Source organism: Dromiciops gliroides, chromosome 1 (assembly GCF_019393635.1).
Source record: "Dromiciops gliroides isolate mDroGli1 chromosome 1, mDroGli1.pri, whole genome shotgun sequence".
NCBI classification, from domain to species: domain Eukaryota; kingdom Metazoa; phylum Chordata; class Mammalia; order Microbiotheria; family Microbiotheriidae; genus Dromiciops; species Dromiciops gliroides.
Window position 1 is genome coordinate 460,538,477 of NC_057861.1, and position 14,490 is coordinate 460,552,966.

At 37.7% G+C, this 14,490-nt stretch overlaps 1 protein-coding gene across 1 annotated transcript in view; it reads right to left on the reverse strand.

Annotated features, from left to right (window-relative positions):
• Positions 1-14,490, reverse strand: part of ERAP1 (endoplasmic reticulum aminopeptidase 1) — a 40,449-nt gene that overhangs the window by 2,029 nt on the left and 23,930 nt on the right. The window contains exons 11-18 of the mRNA XM_043988158.1: positions 13,074-13,228; positions 12,068-12,147; positions 11,230-11,413; positions 6,069-6,225; positions 4,542-4,726; positions 2,393-2,554; positions 1,194-1,334; positions 543-624 (exon numbers count right to left, since the gene is read on the reverse strand). Of these exons, the coding sequence (XP_043844093.1) occupies positions 543-624; positions 1,194-1,334; positions 2,393-2,554; positions 4,542-4,726; positions 6,069-6,225; positions 11,230-11,413; positions 12,068-12,147; positions 13,074-13,228 (1,146 nt within the window). The remainder of the gene's footprint in view (positions 1-542; positions 625-1,193; positions 1,335-2,392; positions 2,555-4,541; positions 4,727-6,068; positions 6,226-11,229; positions 11,414-12,067; positions 12,148-13,073; positions 13,229-14,490) is intronic.

Genomic DNA, 14,490 nt, shown 5'->3' on the forward strand with positions numbered 1-14,490 from the left:
CTGTCTGTCTGTCTGTCTCTCTCTCTCTCTCACACACACACACACACACACACACACACACACCTAGTTTTTTAAAAAAACTTTTTGTCAAATATATTTCATTCATATAACCACAGGCTTTGCATGTTGGCATAGAAATGCATATTATAGAAACATCCTAGGGAATAGGGAGCGTAGCATGTTATGGTAGGAAGAGCATTGGCCTGGAAGTCAAGACACTTAGATCCTGGCCTAGCTACTATCTAGTTATATGACTAAGTCGTAACATCTCTGAGCCTCCATTTCCTGATCTTTAAGATGAAGGGATTGAACTAGAAGTTGCCAGAAAGTTGAAAGCTTCCAACTCCTGAATGCATATCTACAGTCATGGGTATGGGTAGAAGGATGGTTGTCTAGGATGCCTCTATGTTCATCTTGGTATGGCAATGTCAAAGTGACTGTCATATCTGCAAATCTCACATGTTAATTCCTTGGGGGTTTTAATCTACCTTATTTTTAGTAGATAATTTATGACACTAGAAGTTTAGTTAGGAAAATATTACCTCTTCAAGTTGCTCTCTTGTAGAGTATTGATTTGTGGTTCCCATCACCATGTGGGCTAAAGAATTTGAGCCAAGTTCAAACCTAGAAATGCCAAAGAATAAGATATACTTTGAGATTTTCATTTTCCAAACACTTGTTAAATTGCTTGCTTAGGCAGAGCACAATGTTCAACCTAGGAAAAGATTAAAAAGAAATATAAAATATGATTCCTGCCTTCAGGAGGAAGGCTCAAGACGTGTATGAGGTGGCCAAGTAACAAAACCAGGCAGTCTATGTTTAAATATAAAAGGAAATGGTATATACAATGTGTGCTAGGAAAACTCAGAAAAAGGAGATATTAGTGTGGGATTGGTGGATGCCTTGTGACATTGGAATTGGACTGACCAATGAGTTCAATTAACATAGGTTGGGAAAGGTAGAAGGGAATTACAGGGTTTAGGATGGAGGGGGCAGAAGCAGAGGGTAATACTGAAATACACAGCAGTGAGCATCTCATTAGAATTTCATATTTTCAAGAGGTTTTTAATGGTCATTTTAGTTCTCTACTTTTTTCCAACCCAGATTTCCCTAAAATTGATGTTATTTTGAGATTATGAGACTGAAAATAGAGTAAAGCTAAGAAATTTACCAATTATGGCAGAGCTACTTACTTCTGTATGATTCTATTCCAATTTTCCTTCAGAAATTGCCAAGCCAAGAGATAACCCTTTGGGTTTCTGCCAACACTACCAAGAATATATGGAAACTCCTGAGTTTTTATTATATCCCCCTGAAAACTCTGTTCTAGTAACCTAAAAAAGAATGAGAATAAATGTAAGTGGTAATTTAGCCATGAAACAGCTATGGCTGACATTCATTAAACAGTTATAAGAATAAACCTAGTACTATCAAGTCATAAAAGGTACACAGGTGGGTATTAAGTCTGTGTTCTGATGCCCAGTTTTACAAATGTATCATTAGTGATCAAATATAAAAAGAAAAGAGAAAGATATGTATCCAGTAACATGAGTTAGTCAACTAGCATCTATGTGCCCAATAGCACTGGAGATAGACAAAAAGACAGTCCTTGCCTTCACAGAGCTTACAGTCTTAGTGGGGGAGACAGTACATTCAACAATGTGCAAACAAGATACATAAAGAATTAAATTGCTGATAATTCACAGGCAAAATGTGCTAGTATTAAGATAGATTGAAAAAGACCTTTTACAGAAGGTAGGTGTTTACCTGAAACTTCAAGGAAACCAGGAGGCAGAGATGAGGAGGGAGAGTGTTTCAGGCAAGGGGAACAGCCAGTGAAAATGCTTATACATGAGAGATGGAGAGTCATGTTCAATGAACAATAAAGAAGCCAATGTCCCATGATCAATGAGTATGTGGGGATGTGGGGTTTAAGAAGACTGGAGAGTTTTATAAGCCAAAGAGATTTTCTCATTAGTCATGGAGGCAGTAGGGAGCCATTGCAGTTGACTGAATAGGGAGAGTAGAGGTAATATGGGCAGATAAGTGCTTTACGAAGATCAATTTGATGGCTGAGTGGAGGATAGACTAGAATAGGGAGACACTTGAGACCAAAATAAAGATGGATGAATCAGAATGTTTCGTTTCTTTGAGGGTGCTTAAAGATAAACTCACATATCAAACCTTACTATCTAGTGTCTCTGAAATTATTCATGCTATTTTCCATTTCATTTTGGATCTGATGCTATAAAAATTTTCCATAATAGTACAATTTGCGCATAGCTGTTCACTACTAAATGAGTAAGCAGTACCCAAGGAAACCAAAGCTATGACAATATAACTATATCTAATTTAATTCCCTTTATCATTCCCAAAATGGGAAATTGCTCACCATTGAAGCTTTTCTTTATTTTGGCTAGTAGAGAGGGCAGATTCAATTTTGTTTTTCTCAGTACTGGACAGAGACAACTTATACTTCTCATAGAGAAAATCCCAGCCCTCTGTGGTCTGGGCCCCAGTAGCAAACACTGCAGAGGTCACATCATTTGGTAAACTGCAAAAAAAGAGACGGTTTGTAAGAATATTAGATTTAATCAGGCTTAATTATATAAATACATGTGTAATAGTGACAAATTATGTAATGATAAAATTTTCCCATTGCTTTTTTTGTTTTGTTTTTTCCTAGTGTGTGTTGCAGAGATGCATGCCCACTGTGCCTTGCAGATTAGGTGACCAATAAATATTTAATGAATGAATCTAAAAAATTTTTGTTGTATGCCAATTTTATGGTTTGCAAAGGAAGCCAAAGAATTTTAAATGGTTTTAATGATCACTTCTCAGGCCCTTCTAAATACTATAATCCTATGACCAGAAGTCATATCGGGACAGTGTGACTCCCTAATTTCCCAGGGTAATTAAGATATTGAGGAAAAATAGAGTTCTATAGGTTATATTGTTTCAGACAAAAGTAAGAATATGGGTTAAGACCTCAATATAACGCTCAAGTAAAATACAACAGTGCCTTAGAGCTGGGGTATCCAAAGTAAGAGCCATGGTATTACCTATGAGGAGGGCAATGGACTGACCCCAAGGACTGTTTGGTAAACCACCTGGAGGGTGGGAAGATGGGTCACATCCTTGCAATAGCCACCTGGAGGGTTTGTCTCCAAAATAACCACATCTATCCCCTTAATTCCCCAAAATCACCCCACTCTGCTCCCCACCTCTGATGTGCTAACTCCCCACCTCCCCTCTTCAGAGCCCACACAAGGCTCCAAGGAGTCATCAGAGTCTTACAAGGCTCTGGGGAATATATGGTATCAACTGCACAGGTGGCATTTAGAAGATTACACCTTTACCCTCTGCTCCCAGATAGTCCCCTAGACACTTCCCAGATTGTTCAAAGTGAATAATAACAGGATAAATATGCTTGTATGAACTATGATCTATATCATGGATTGATATATAGATATAGATACATTATCTTTCCTCCCAATACCACCTGTCTTCTAAACTGCCCTATTGCTGTTCAGGGTATCATCCTTCCAGTGACCTCCCATAGCCAATCAGTTGCCAAATCTCTTCGGGTCCACCTCCACATCTCTAGCGTCAGTCTTCTTCCCCCTACTCACAGCCACGATCCTTGTCACACACTCATCACTTTTCCTGTACTATTGCAATGATCTCGTTTCCCTACCTTACATCTCTTATCACTTAAGTCCACCCTCCACAAAGCTGCCAAAAGGAAAATGTTAAGAAATTTTAGGAAAATTCCCAAAAGTACTGATCTAACCATGTCACTTCCACTCAATAAAAACCAATGGCTCACTATGACTTCTAGAACCAAATATTACTTCCTCATCTAATCTTTTTTTAAAATTTCTATTTTTGTTTAAGTTTTATTAGTAGTTCATATATGTAATGTGTAAGTATACATCTACTGGGGACACATGTCCCAAAATAAAATTTTACTAATAACAGTGTGGAATCTAAAAACTTTAGATACCACCACCTTAGAGGGGTATTTCGAGCATGCCCCTTAACTGCTCGAGACCCTAGGCAACTCTGTAAGTTGCAAGTTGGAGGGCAGGAGCTGGCTGACCTGCAACATTGGTAGAGAGAGCCTTTTCTAGGGAGGTTCCGTATATCAATAAAATCACACGTCCAGTCCAAAAACAAAACTAAGAGAAGAGACTGGGCTATAATCTTGGCTGATGTAACCAGAAGCAAATTTCCTTGCCTCTCAGGATTCCCAGGAGTCTACATGAAGAGAATAATTTGTCAATAACTCCTTTACAAGTGACAAAGGGTGAGCTGTTTAACTGATACGTAAAGATACTCCCACTTACCATACATGGGAAATTCAAGAAGTACAGGATAGCTAAGCAAAACCTTCCATCTGAAGAAAAACGGAAGGCTTGGCTAGGTTTGAGGTGCAGAGTTTGTGTGTGCATGTATGTGTGTGTGTTTTAAATAAGCTTTTTGCCCAGCAAAATGGGGGAAGGGAGATGAATCAATAAGTTAAATCTATGACAAAAGACCTATAATTTCCATCGGATTCTTTCCATTTCTTGAAATAGTCTTCTGCCTTCTGAACACAAGGTTGATACTGGCGTACACAAGCAAACACAAGGAGTTGGCTGCGCAGCATCCGCTGTGAGACTGAGCCATCATCTGTCCATGTCTGTTTGTCAATGAGGTCCCTAAGCAACCTAATGAGGAAAGCCTAGGAAAATCACAGAGAGGGAAAGCTTAAGTGATTTATGCCACCAAGAATTAACATTATTATCTCTAAGAACCTTACTTTTTTTCTTATTACCAAATGAACCTGTAGATAAGGGGTTCTCAACCACTTTTGTGTCATGGACCCCTTATCATGACAATATTTTTAAATGCATAAAATATGTAGAATTACAAGGGAAACCAAATATACCAAAATAGTTAACTTTTTTTTTTTTTAAATAAGCACAGGGGCAGCTAGGTGGCGCAGTGAATAGAGCACCAGCCCTGGAATCAGGAGTACCCGAGTTCAAATCCGGCCTCAGACACGTAACACTTACTAGCTGTGTGACCCTGGGCAAGTCACTTAACCCCAATTGCCTCACTAAAAAAAAAAAAAGAGCACAAACCCCATTTCAATGACCTCTGCTGTAGATTTTTTATCATGTTTTATTCATCCCTAATTTTCAATGCCCCATACTTCTTTTGTTGATTAATTAACAAAGCAGTGGAAAAAATAACATTACTTCAATATTCATCTTCTCCAAAGGTCCTAAAAATCAGGATGATACTGTTATCTGGATTAGATAACTAACAAAATTATAAAAATAGCATCTTATATTTTAATAAGAGTTTAAAAGAATCAATCATAAATCATTTCTGTGATGAGATAATCTTGGTGCATGTTCTTTAGTTCTAGAGCAACCAGAAAATTAATGCAGACTAAAACAAATGCAAGTGAATTAAAGATATTGGATAAAATATTTAAAATGTGCCCATGAGAATCAGATTAAGTGCTAGCAGGATCAAACCTACCAGTTAATATAAATACATGGCATAGTGATCCTAAAGGTTAAATCAATGATTTTATCAATCAATGAATGAATTTTAATGTGCTTTATTAAGCACTTACTATATGCAAAGCACCATGCAAAGAACTGGGATTACAAATATAAAAGCATATTCTCATGGAACTTACATTCTAGTAGGAGCAGATAAAACACTGAATTAATTTTGACACAAAAGTCTTCACATTGGATTATGACTGGTGATAATAGTAGCTCACATTTAGAGAGTGCCTTCTGGTTTACAAAACACTTCCCGAACTATGTAAAAATGAATACTTTTGTAACTCTGAAAAAAAAACCATTCCAGGGGGCAGCTAGGTGGCACAGTGGATAAAACAGTGGCCCTGGATTCAGGAGCACCTGAGTTCAAATCCAGCCTCAGACACTTGACACTTACTAGCTGTGTGACCCTGGGCAAGTCATTTAACCCTCATTACCCCACCAAAAAAAAAAAAAAGCATTCCATAGCCATGTAGACATAAGGCCATTTCAGGTTATTACCTTAAATTGAGTTTCTACATCATCCATATCTCTTTTCTCCATTAACTTATACATAGGAATCAGCTCATTCAAACCTTGGAATACAGGCATAATTTCAGTCTCATGTTTCAGGTACAGAGTTAAGTCCAGAGCATTTTCAATAGATAATTTTCCAATGCTGAACAAAAGAGAATATGATTACAGATAAAAATTCTAGGAAAACTCAGTTTGCTGCTTCAAAAAACAACTTTCAGCCCAGAATTTTCTTTTTTAAAATAAAAAAAAAAAGTTTTCTTCAATTGTGAATTCAACAAAATAAACATGAGCATTTCAATGTATAAAGGAGAACAGGGAATAATACATAAAATTATGAATCTTGGGTAAATATTAAAATTAATCCACTTTTATGTGGCCTCACTCTTCTGTGTAACTCATTTTCCAAATTTTTTCTGTCCAGCATGCCGGCAGTCTGAAGAAAATTTCTATAGTTGCGATAAATTCAATTTTAGCTTATGGTTAAAACAAAATGAACACATGTCAGCTCCTATTAGCCTATTAAATTTAGGTTAGAAATTAGAAACTCAAGAATTTCAAAAAATTCCTTAGGGAAACTAATCACTATTCTGGCCCAGAGAGAGGAAATGGGTAAATGCATCATGCGGACCTGGGTCTCCCCAAAACTGGTTTCTAAGTGTCCTAGACATAAGTAGATCCTCCTCTTCCTCCTCAAGATATTGGATCAATTTACAAAATCCTCATTCTTGGATACCAACGTGGAACAATGCAACAAGGCAAATAATTCAATCAATAGACTCCACTTTGTCCCTTACCCAGAGATGATCTGCTTCTGGCCTAGTTCTAGTAGTTGTAATTCAGATGGTAGGCTTCCAAGACCACAAAAGGAAACCAAACCCTGAGATTCTAAAAGTGACCTGGCTTCCTAGGACTAGGGGGTGACACCTAAGCTGAAAAATTGGGACCAGAAAGAACAAAATTGAGGATCAGAGTGTGGGAATGTGAAGTGCCACTGAGCAGGATATCATATCATAGATTTGGAATTGGAAGGGACCTTCCAGGTCCAGTCCCTTCATTTTACAGATGAGGAAACTGACAGAATTAGTAAGTAACTTGCCCAGGGTCAAATATCTAGTATTTGAGGCAAGATTTGAACCCAGGTTTTCCTGACTCCTAAGTCCAACACTCTATCCACTACTCTAAATTTACCTCATGGCATTCTGCATTTGGTGGACAATATTTCATTCTGACCTTTGGATGCAAAGAAGAAAGATTTAAATATGCATTATTTCACCTGGACTACTTTGTATTCATAGGCATCAAGTTAAGCACAAGCAACCTCTGTCATCAGAACTAGGAAAAGACAAACAAACACTTCAACTTATTAACAATCAGGCTGCTTCCTTTGATCATGAGGCATTTGAATTATAGTCATGCAGCCCCTTCACCTAAGGAAGAAAAGACACCCAGAGAAAAACTACAAGTGACTCATGAAAATCCATGAGTGCCACAGCCCCGACTCCAACGAAGTTCTTCCAAACCCTTCATTTAGACTAATCTCATCTACTCATGACTAGGGTATTCAAAGGTACCTGGGGTTCACACAGTCTAAATTGGAACATCCCACCTTCATTAAAAAATAATAAAGACCACTATTAACATCTAAAGACCACCAAGAAATAGTTAAGTTGATTTCCTCTCCATTCAGGCTAAGGCCTAATTGCAACGGCAGAGAAGTGGGGCATTTGTCTAGTTGGGGCAGTCAAAGAGCAGAGTGGCTAGAGCAGTCAGGAAGGCCTGAATGCAGATCTGATACTCCCTAGCTGTGTGACTCTGGGCAACTCACTTAGTCTCTGTTTGCCTCAGTTTCCTCAAATGTAAAGTGGGGATGATAATAGCACCTACCTCCCAGGGTTGTTGTGAAGAGTAAAGAGATATTATAAAGCACTTAACACAGTGCCTGGCAAAGAATAGGTGTGCTATATAAAGGTTCCCCCCTTACTTTTTACCTACTCTTCTTGGATAAGAATGTAGACTTGGTTTGTATATTCATTAAGTAAACCCTGTATTTAGCTTACAGTAAGTGTGGGTACTTCTCTGTACCATGCATTCTCACAAATAGAGACAGTGCAAGGGAGACAAAAGGTGGAAAAAAGGCTTTAGTTTGTGTGTTATAAATTTATATAAATAGAAATATTTATATAAATATTAAATTGTATATAAAAAGATGGGTTAAAATCTATATAAATATATAATTAAAATACATAACATATTTCATATATTATAGTTTGTTTTATTTGTTTATAAACTTATATTTAATAAATAGGGTATGTTTATATATGTTAAAATACATAAATATATTCTAGGATGTTTCATACACTTTATATAATATGTATGTATGTAGAGAGAGATGATAGAGCTAGAGATAGAGACAGAGACAGAGATAGAGATAACATAACCTGGTCCTCTGGGCTTGACTTTGACATTGTTCTTCCCCATCATTCATATGGAAGGGCAAAGGGGGTTTAGGATTTGAGAAACTGAGGAACTCCATATCCTGAAAGTTTGTTATTAGAGTAATCTCTAGAAAAAAGAGACTGATTAGGTATAGCCCTTAAAGAAGTCTCTTGGTGAAGATGAAAGAATAGAGGATAAAAGGTGGCTTGAGGCTTAACATTAAAAAAAAAAAACTAAGGGGGGCAGCTAGGTGGCACAGTAGATAAAGCACCAGCCCTGGATTCAGGAGAAACTGAGTTCAAATCCAACCTCAGACAATTGACACTTACTAGCTGTGTGACCCTGGGAAAGTCACTTAACCCTCATTGCCCTGCAAACAAAACAAAACAAACAACAACAACAACAAAAACTAAGATCACAACAACTAGTTCCATCCCTTCCTGGCAAATCGAGGGAGAAGAAATGGAAGCACTATCAGATTTTACATTCTTCGGCTCAAAGATCATTGCGGACAGTGACTGCAGCCACAAAATTAAATGATGTTTGTTTCTTGGAAAGAAAACTATAGTAAATCTGGACAACATACTACAAAACAGAAACAATACCTTGCCGACAAAGATCCATATGCTCAAAGTTACGGTTTTTCCATAGTAATGGGTATCTGTGAGAGTTAAACTCTAAGGAAAGCTGAGTGCTGCAGAATTGACACTTTCAAACTGTGGTGCTGGAGAAGACTTTTGATAATCCCTTAGCCAGCAAGAATATCAAGTCATTCAATACTTAAATAAATTTAGACCATTCACTGGTCCAATACTGAAGCTGAAGCATAAATGCTTTGGCCACATAATATAAAAGACCAGATTCATTGGAAAAGACCCCGATGTTGGAAAAAAGTGAAGGCAAAAGGGGCAGGAAATGCCAAAGCATGAGATGGATAGACAGTGTCATGGAAACAATAAACACGAGCTTGGACAAACATCAAGAGATAAAGGAGGATAGAAAGGCCTGGCGTGCTATAGAGTCACAAAGAGTCAGAAAGGACTGAATGACTGAATAACAACAAAAGTCCTCAAAGATAAATAGAGGGAGAAAAAGGGCATATAAAATAAGTTAGAGTGAAGTGTTCAAGGAAAAGACCCAGTGACCAGGAAATAGTATTAAAAAAAAGAAAAAACAGACATGAGCCTGGAGGCAAAATCCTAAAGAACTTGGTACATGGAGAAAAAGTATCACCTTGTAGAAATAAAAAGCCCCTTCAAGTCAAGACTCTGAGAAATGGACAGACCAATCTTTAAGGAAAAAAATATACCCCCTTAGTCTAATGGCTGGGTGTTAAACGCTGCTGATTTGAAAGTCTCGGGACTTAAAAAAAGCATAGCAATGCCCACTCTTCTCATGAAGAAGAGATGGCCCTTTGGCTAAGGACTCAAGCTGAAGCTAAAAGCTAGAAGCCAAGAGGAGTTCCACCACTACCACATACATGGTAGAAATGAACCTGACAGTGTTCAGCAGAAACAATTCATCCTTCAGATAAGTGTTTGACAGAAACTACACTTTGTAGACACCAGAAGGATTTAGGCCTAATAGTAGTGTAAGGAATGAATTGTGATTTGGGGTTTTCATAACCCTATCCTTGCTTCATTATGGTCAGACTAAAAAAAATGTTAACTTGAAAAGTCTAAGAGAAGATGGGTGTATACTTGGGGAGATAATTGAACAAGCAAGAGGAACTCTGACCACAGGGAACATTTATTGAAACTAAGTAACCAAGCCTCCCCTAATAGCTTCCCCACACCTACATGGGCCTGGCCAGATTATAATGGGGACAGCCCATGTGGGTGTGCTGAACCAACTGGAGACTCTGCATGACTAAGAACCACCCCACCCTTCCTGAGGGAGAGACAGTTGGAGACATTTAGAGGCAGTTAGAGGAAGAGGGAGAGGGGAGTTTTTCTGAGGAGAGTTTTCTGAGAGAAACAGGGAAGGAAGGTAGACAGTTGGAGGAGCTGTTGGTGTTTGACCTTCAGACAAGAACAGAAGAGACTGCAAGCTAATTCTCCTTAGAGCTACAGATTTCGGGTGGTGGTAAGTTTGTGTTTTTGAGGCAAAGCTAGCTCTTTGGAGCTAGCTGGGCTGGAAGCAGGTTCGGGGTGCCTGGGGCCTTTTTACCGCAAAGATTTAAATTCTTTCTCATTGTCCCATTAATAAACCTGTTTTGCTTTTGAAAGAGGCTGTTTCTTTTCTTACCCCAATTAACTCTTCCCATACTAAATTTGGCCCTTACAGTAGCAAAATGATGACATCACCAGAAGCATCAATGGCCATGCAGTATTGGAGGCATGAGCTGACCTTCCACATTTGTGCTCTGGCCACATGAATTCCCTAAGTACGTGCCTCTCTGGGTGTTTCTTTGTATGTCCCATCTCTCCACCAAAAATGTGTTCATGTTCCAGGTTCATGGGAGAAATATTTTACTGTTAGTTTTCTTTACCATGTTAGTTAATTAAATACTTTTACTTTGAACAAATTATGTCATCTAGCTGATTAATAATGATAAATATATTGGTGGAAGCTATAAACTGTGGTTTTGAGCAGATATGGTACCCCCAAAGTACCCTTTGCCTGGAGGAACCATTCCCTGAGCACACTAGGTATTAAAAAAGCATTGGATTTCAGAAGTAAATAGCCATGCACTGCATGTGTTATTTACCTGACAAGCTGAAATGCATTGTTAATGAGACTTGCCCGATCATTGCTGCTGATCGTCATGTGCTTTTCTTTTAAAAGGCTAGTCAAAGATTTCCATCCATCATCCTCATAATGTACAATATAATAGCCATACATTCCCACATTGAATTTGATCCATTCTACCTCTTCTGGGAGGATGAGAACATCTACAATAAACAAAATAAATTATAACTACATTTTCTTTCACTATTGAATCAATCTTAACTGATGCAGGAAAATACATAAGACATCCAGAATGGATTTGACACTGCCAAAATTGCAAGATCATTATTCTTGAAACTAGGAAAAAACAGCTTAATGGAAATTACCTAGCACTAACTGTAATCAACTGTGTTCCAAGACTTAGGAGATGTATAAAGAAAATACATTCTCAGCATATAAATAAAAAGATATTACACAGCCGTCTGACAGGAACTTGACTTTTTTTTTCAGCTATGTGGTTTTTAACATCAAATTCCTCACTTTATTTTATTTTTTTAAATTTGTTTTAATTTTTGCAGGGCAATGGGGGTTAAGTGACTTGCCCAGGGTCACACAGCTAGTAAGTGTCTGAGGCCGGATTTGAACTCAGGTACTCCTGAATCCAGGGCCGGTGCTTCACCCACTGCGCCACCTAGCTGCCCCTTAAATTCCTCACTTTAAATGGAAGGCTGGAGACCTGATTGATAGGGATATTTAAAAAATACTATATGAGAACAATTAAAAGAAGACTAATTTCAAGGAAGAAAAATTATCTCCTCAGAAAGATTTTGTGAATGGCTTCTCATTAATTTAGATGGGTCACTTAAACAACAAATTACCTGTTTTAGTTCTTAGCAAAAATCTTTCAACCTTGTCTGATTTGCTGGTGATATATGACAATGGAACATGCCACAAGTACCTAAAAGAAAGAGGGTACTGTTGGTTACTTTAGTAAGGATTGATATAGTTAACCACTATGAGCAATAATCCAAATTGTCATTGGAACATTCTCTAGCATTTAGCAGAGCTCCCCAAAGCTTAGCACACTGTCTGCCACATGGTAAACAATTAAAACTTGACTGACATTTATGTTGGAGGTACAAAGTTCTATCCATTAATGCTGAACATTTCCAGCAAAAATTTGACCTAAAGGGAATATTCAAAGCAAGTAAGTCATTCATTTGCTATCATGCTGAGAGACAGACACAGATAGAGAAAAAGAGATAGACACAGTGAAAGGTAAAGGGAAGAAGGAGGAGGAGGAGGAGAAGGGGAAGGATCTATCTAATGTCAATCAAAATGTGATATCTTTTTTTTCATTAAGATTTCAGACGGAGCTAGTTTGTCATTTTAGTTTGCCCATTAATTTGACTAGCATTCCACAAAGGATCAGGAATTAAACTGGGTCAATGCTCAGAAGTGAATTTCCCATTCTTGAGCTCTCATCTCCTCAAAATGGACCATTATAATTCACTGGCAACTGCCCAGATCCAAACTAAATTCATATGAGTGGCTTCAAGTTATCCTCAATCCAATTCAATTCAACAAGCATTTATTAAGCTTATTTAGCAGGAGAAAGACACTGTGCTAAGCTCTGGGAGATACAAGGATGAAATAAAACAGTCTTTGCCTCCATCCTATCAAATACTTGATGTCAGTACTAACTATTTTAACTGAGGCTACCGATGTTCAAAAAGCACACAGAATATAATGGAAATCATAAAGTTATACCTTAAAAAATTAGCAGAGGGAAGGAAATTTCATTTTTCAAGTCAAGTGAAGAATCATGCATACAAGCTGGACATGACATGAACAAGGAAATAAATTATTTTTAATAAACATTACCCAGTTTCTGAAGAGTGACTGGTTCCCTTCCTGTAGAGTTCTTGTTTTATGTGGACATTCTTTCCTCTCATGGTGATAGTGATCAGTGGAAACCCTTTCTGTAATGTCCAAGTGTTCATCATGGCTTTTACATCAACAACCTCCTGACTCCAGTGCTATTTGATTATAAACAGACAAATCATTCTCTCAGACCAGCTCTAAAGAAAGGTCAGTGAAGGCCAAATGATGTTCAAAGGGGATGACTATTGACTGATGACTATGGTCAATGAAGAAGAAGAGAAAACAGGTCTGCAAGGCCTACATAATTCTATTAAAATCAATAGGGGTGGGGCAGCTAGGTGGCACAGTGGACAAAGCACCAGCCCTGGATTCAGGAGGACCTGAGTTCAAATCTGGCCTCAGACACTTGACACTTACTAGCTGGGTGACCCTGGGCAAATCACTTAACCCTCATTGCCCTGCAAAAAAATAAAAATAAAAAATTTTAAAAATCAATACATGGAAGGTAATATGGAATCTGCAATTTGTAGACTCTCTTGGAACAAGAGTAAAAAAATGTGTTGGTTTTTTTTTTTTAATATGAGCTAGGGTTAGACACACACTTCTAAATTATAACAAGCTCATAAGGAGTTATGCTCTTAATGCTAACAAAGCTCTCAAAGAATACTTATTCAGTAGATAGCATACAACTGAAAAGAGGTTCCCACAAACGAGAACTGGTGGAAGCTGGTAGAAAGGGCCCTATAACTAGAGACAGGAGATCTGCCACTTACTAGCTATGTGACCTTGAACAAGTTATTCTTTGAGCCTTGATTACCTCATATATAATGATGGAGTTAAAAATACTTTTATAATACTTGTATCAGGGCTGGCATGGATATCAAATGAGAGAATGGATGAAGGATACCTTCAATTGCTTAAATGTGAGTTACTATTATTATTATTATTATTATTATTATTGATAATATAATCACTGAATGACTACACTAAAGAAATGGGGGAACAAAGGAAAACAGAGTGGAAGGAAGAGAAAAATCAGGAATTCCTAATAGTGAATCTTTTGGCAGTGCTTAATCTAGACTTTTAAGTCTTCAGAGAGTCAGAGAATACAATTATATGAGCATTTCTTAAAAATTTATGATTTCTGTATATTTTGGTGGCCAAGTAGATTACATTTACCTGTATAGTGTGGTTGTTGTTGCTGTTCAAGACTGTGCACAGCTCTGCCTCACTTAAACCCAATTCATGTGCAAGTCAAGACATCAACCTTGTGATGTCACTGGTCTTCTTCAAGAACAAAGGACAAACAACACAACACAACACAGTTGTTTCAGTCAGGTCTAACTCTTCACAATAACATGTGGGGTTTTTTGTGGCAAAGACAGATACTGGGGCAATTTGCCATTTCCTTCTCCAG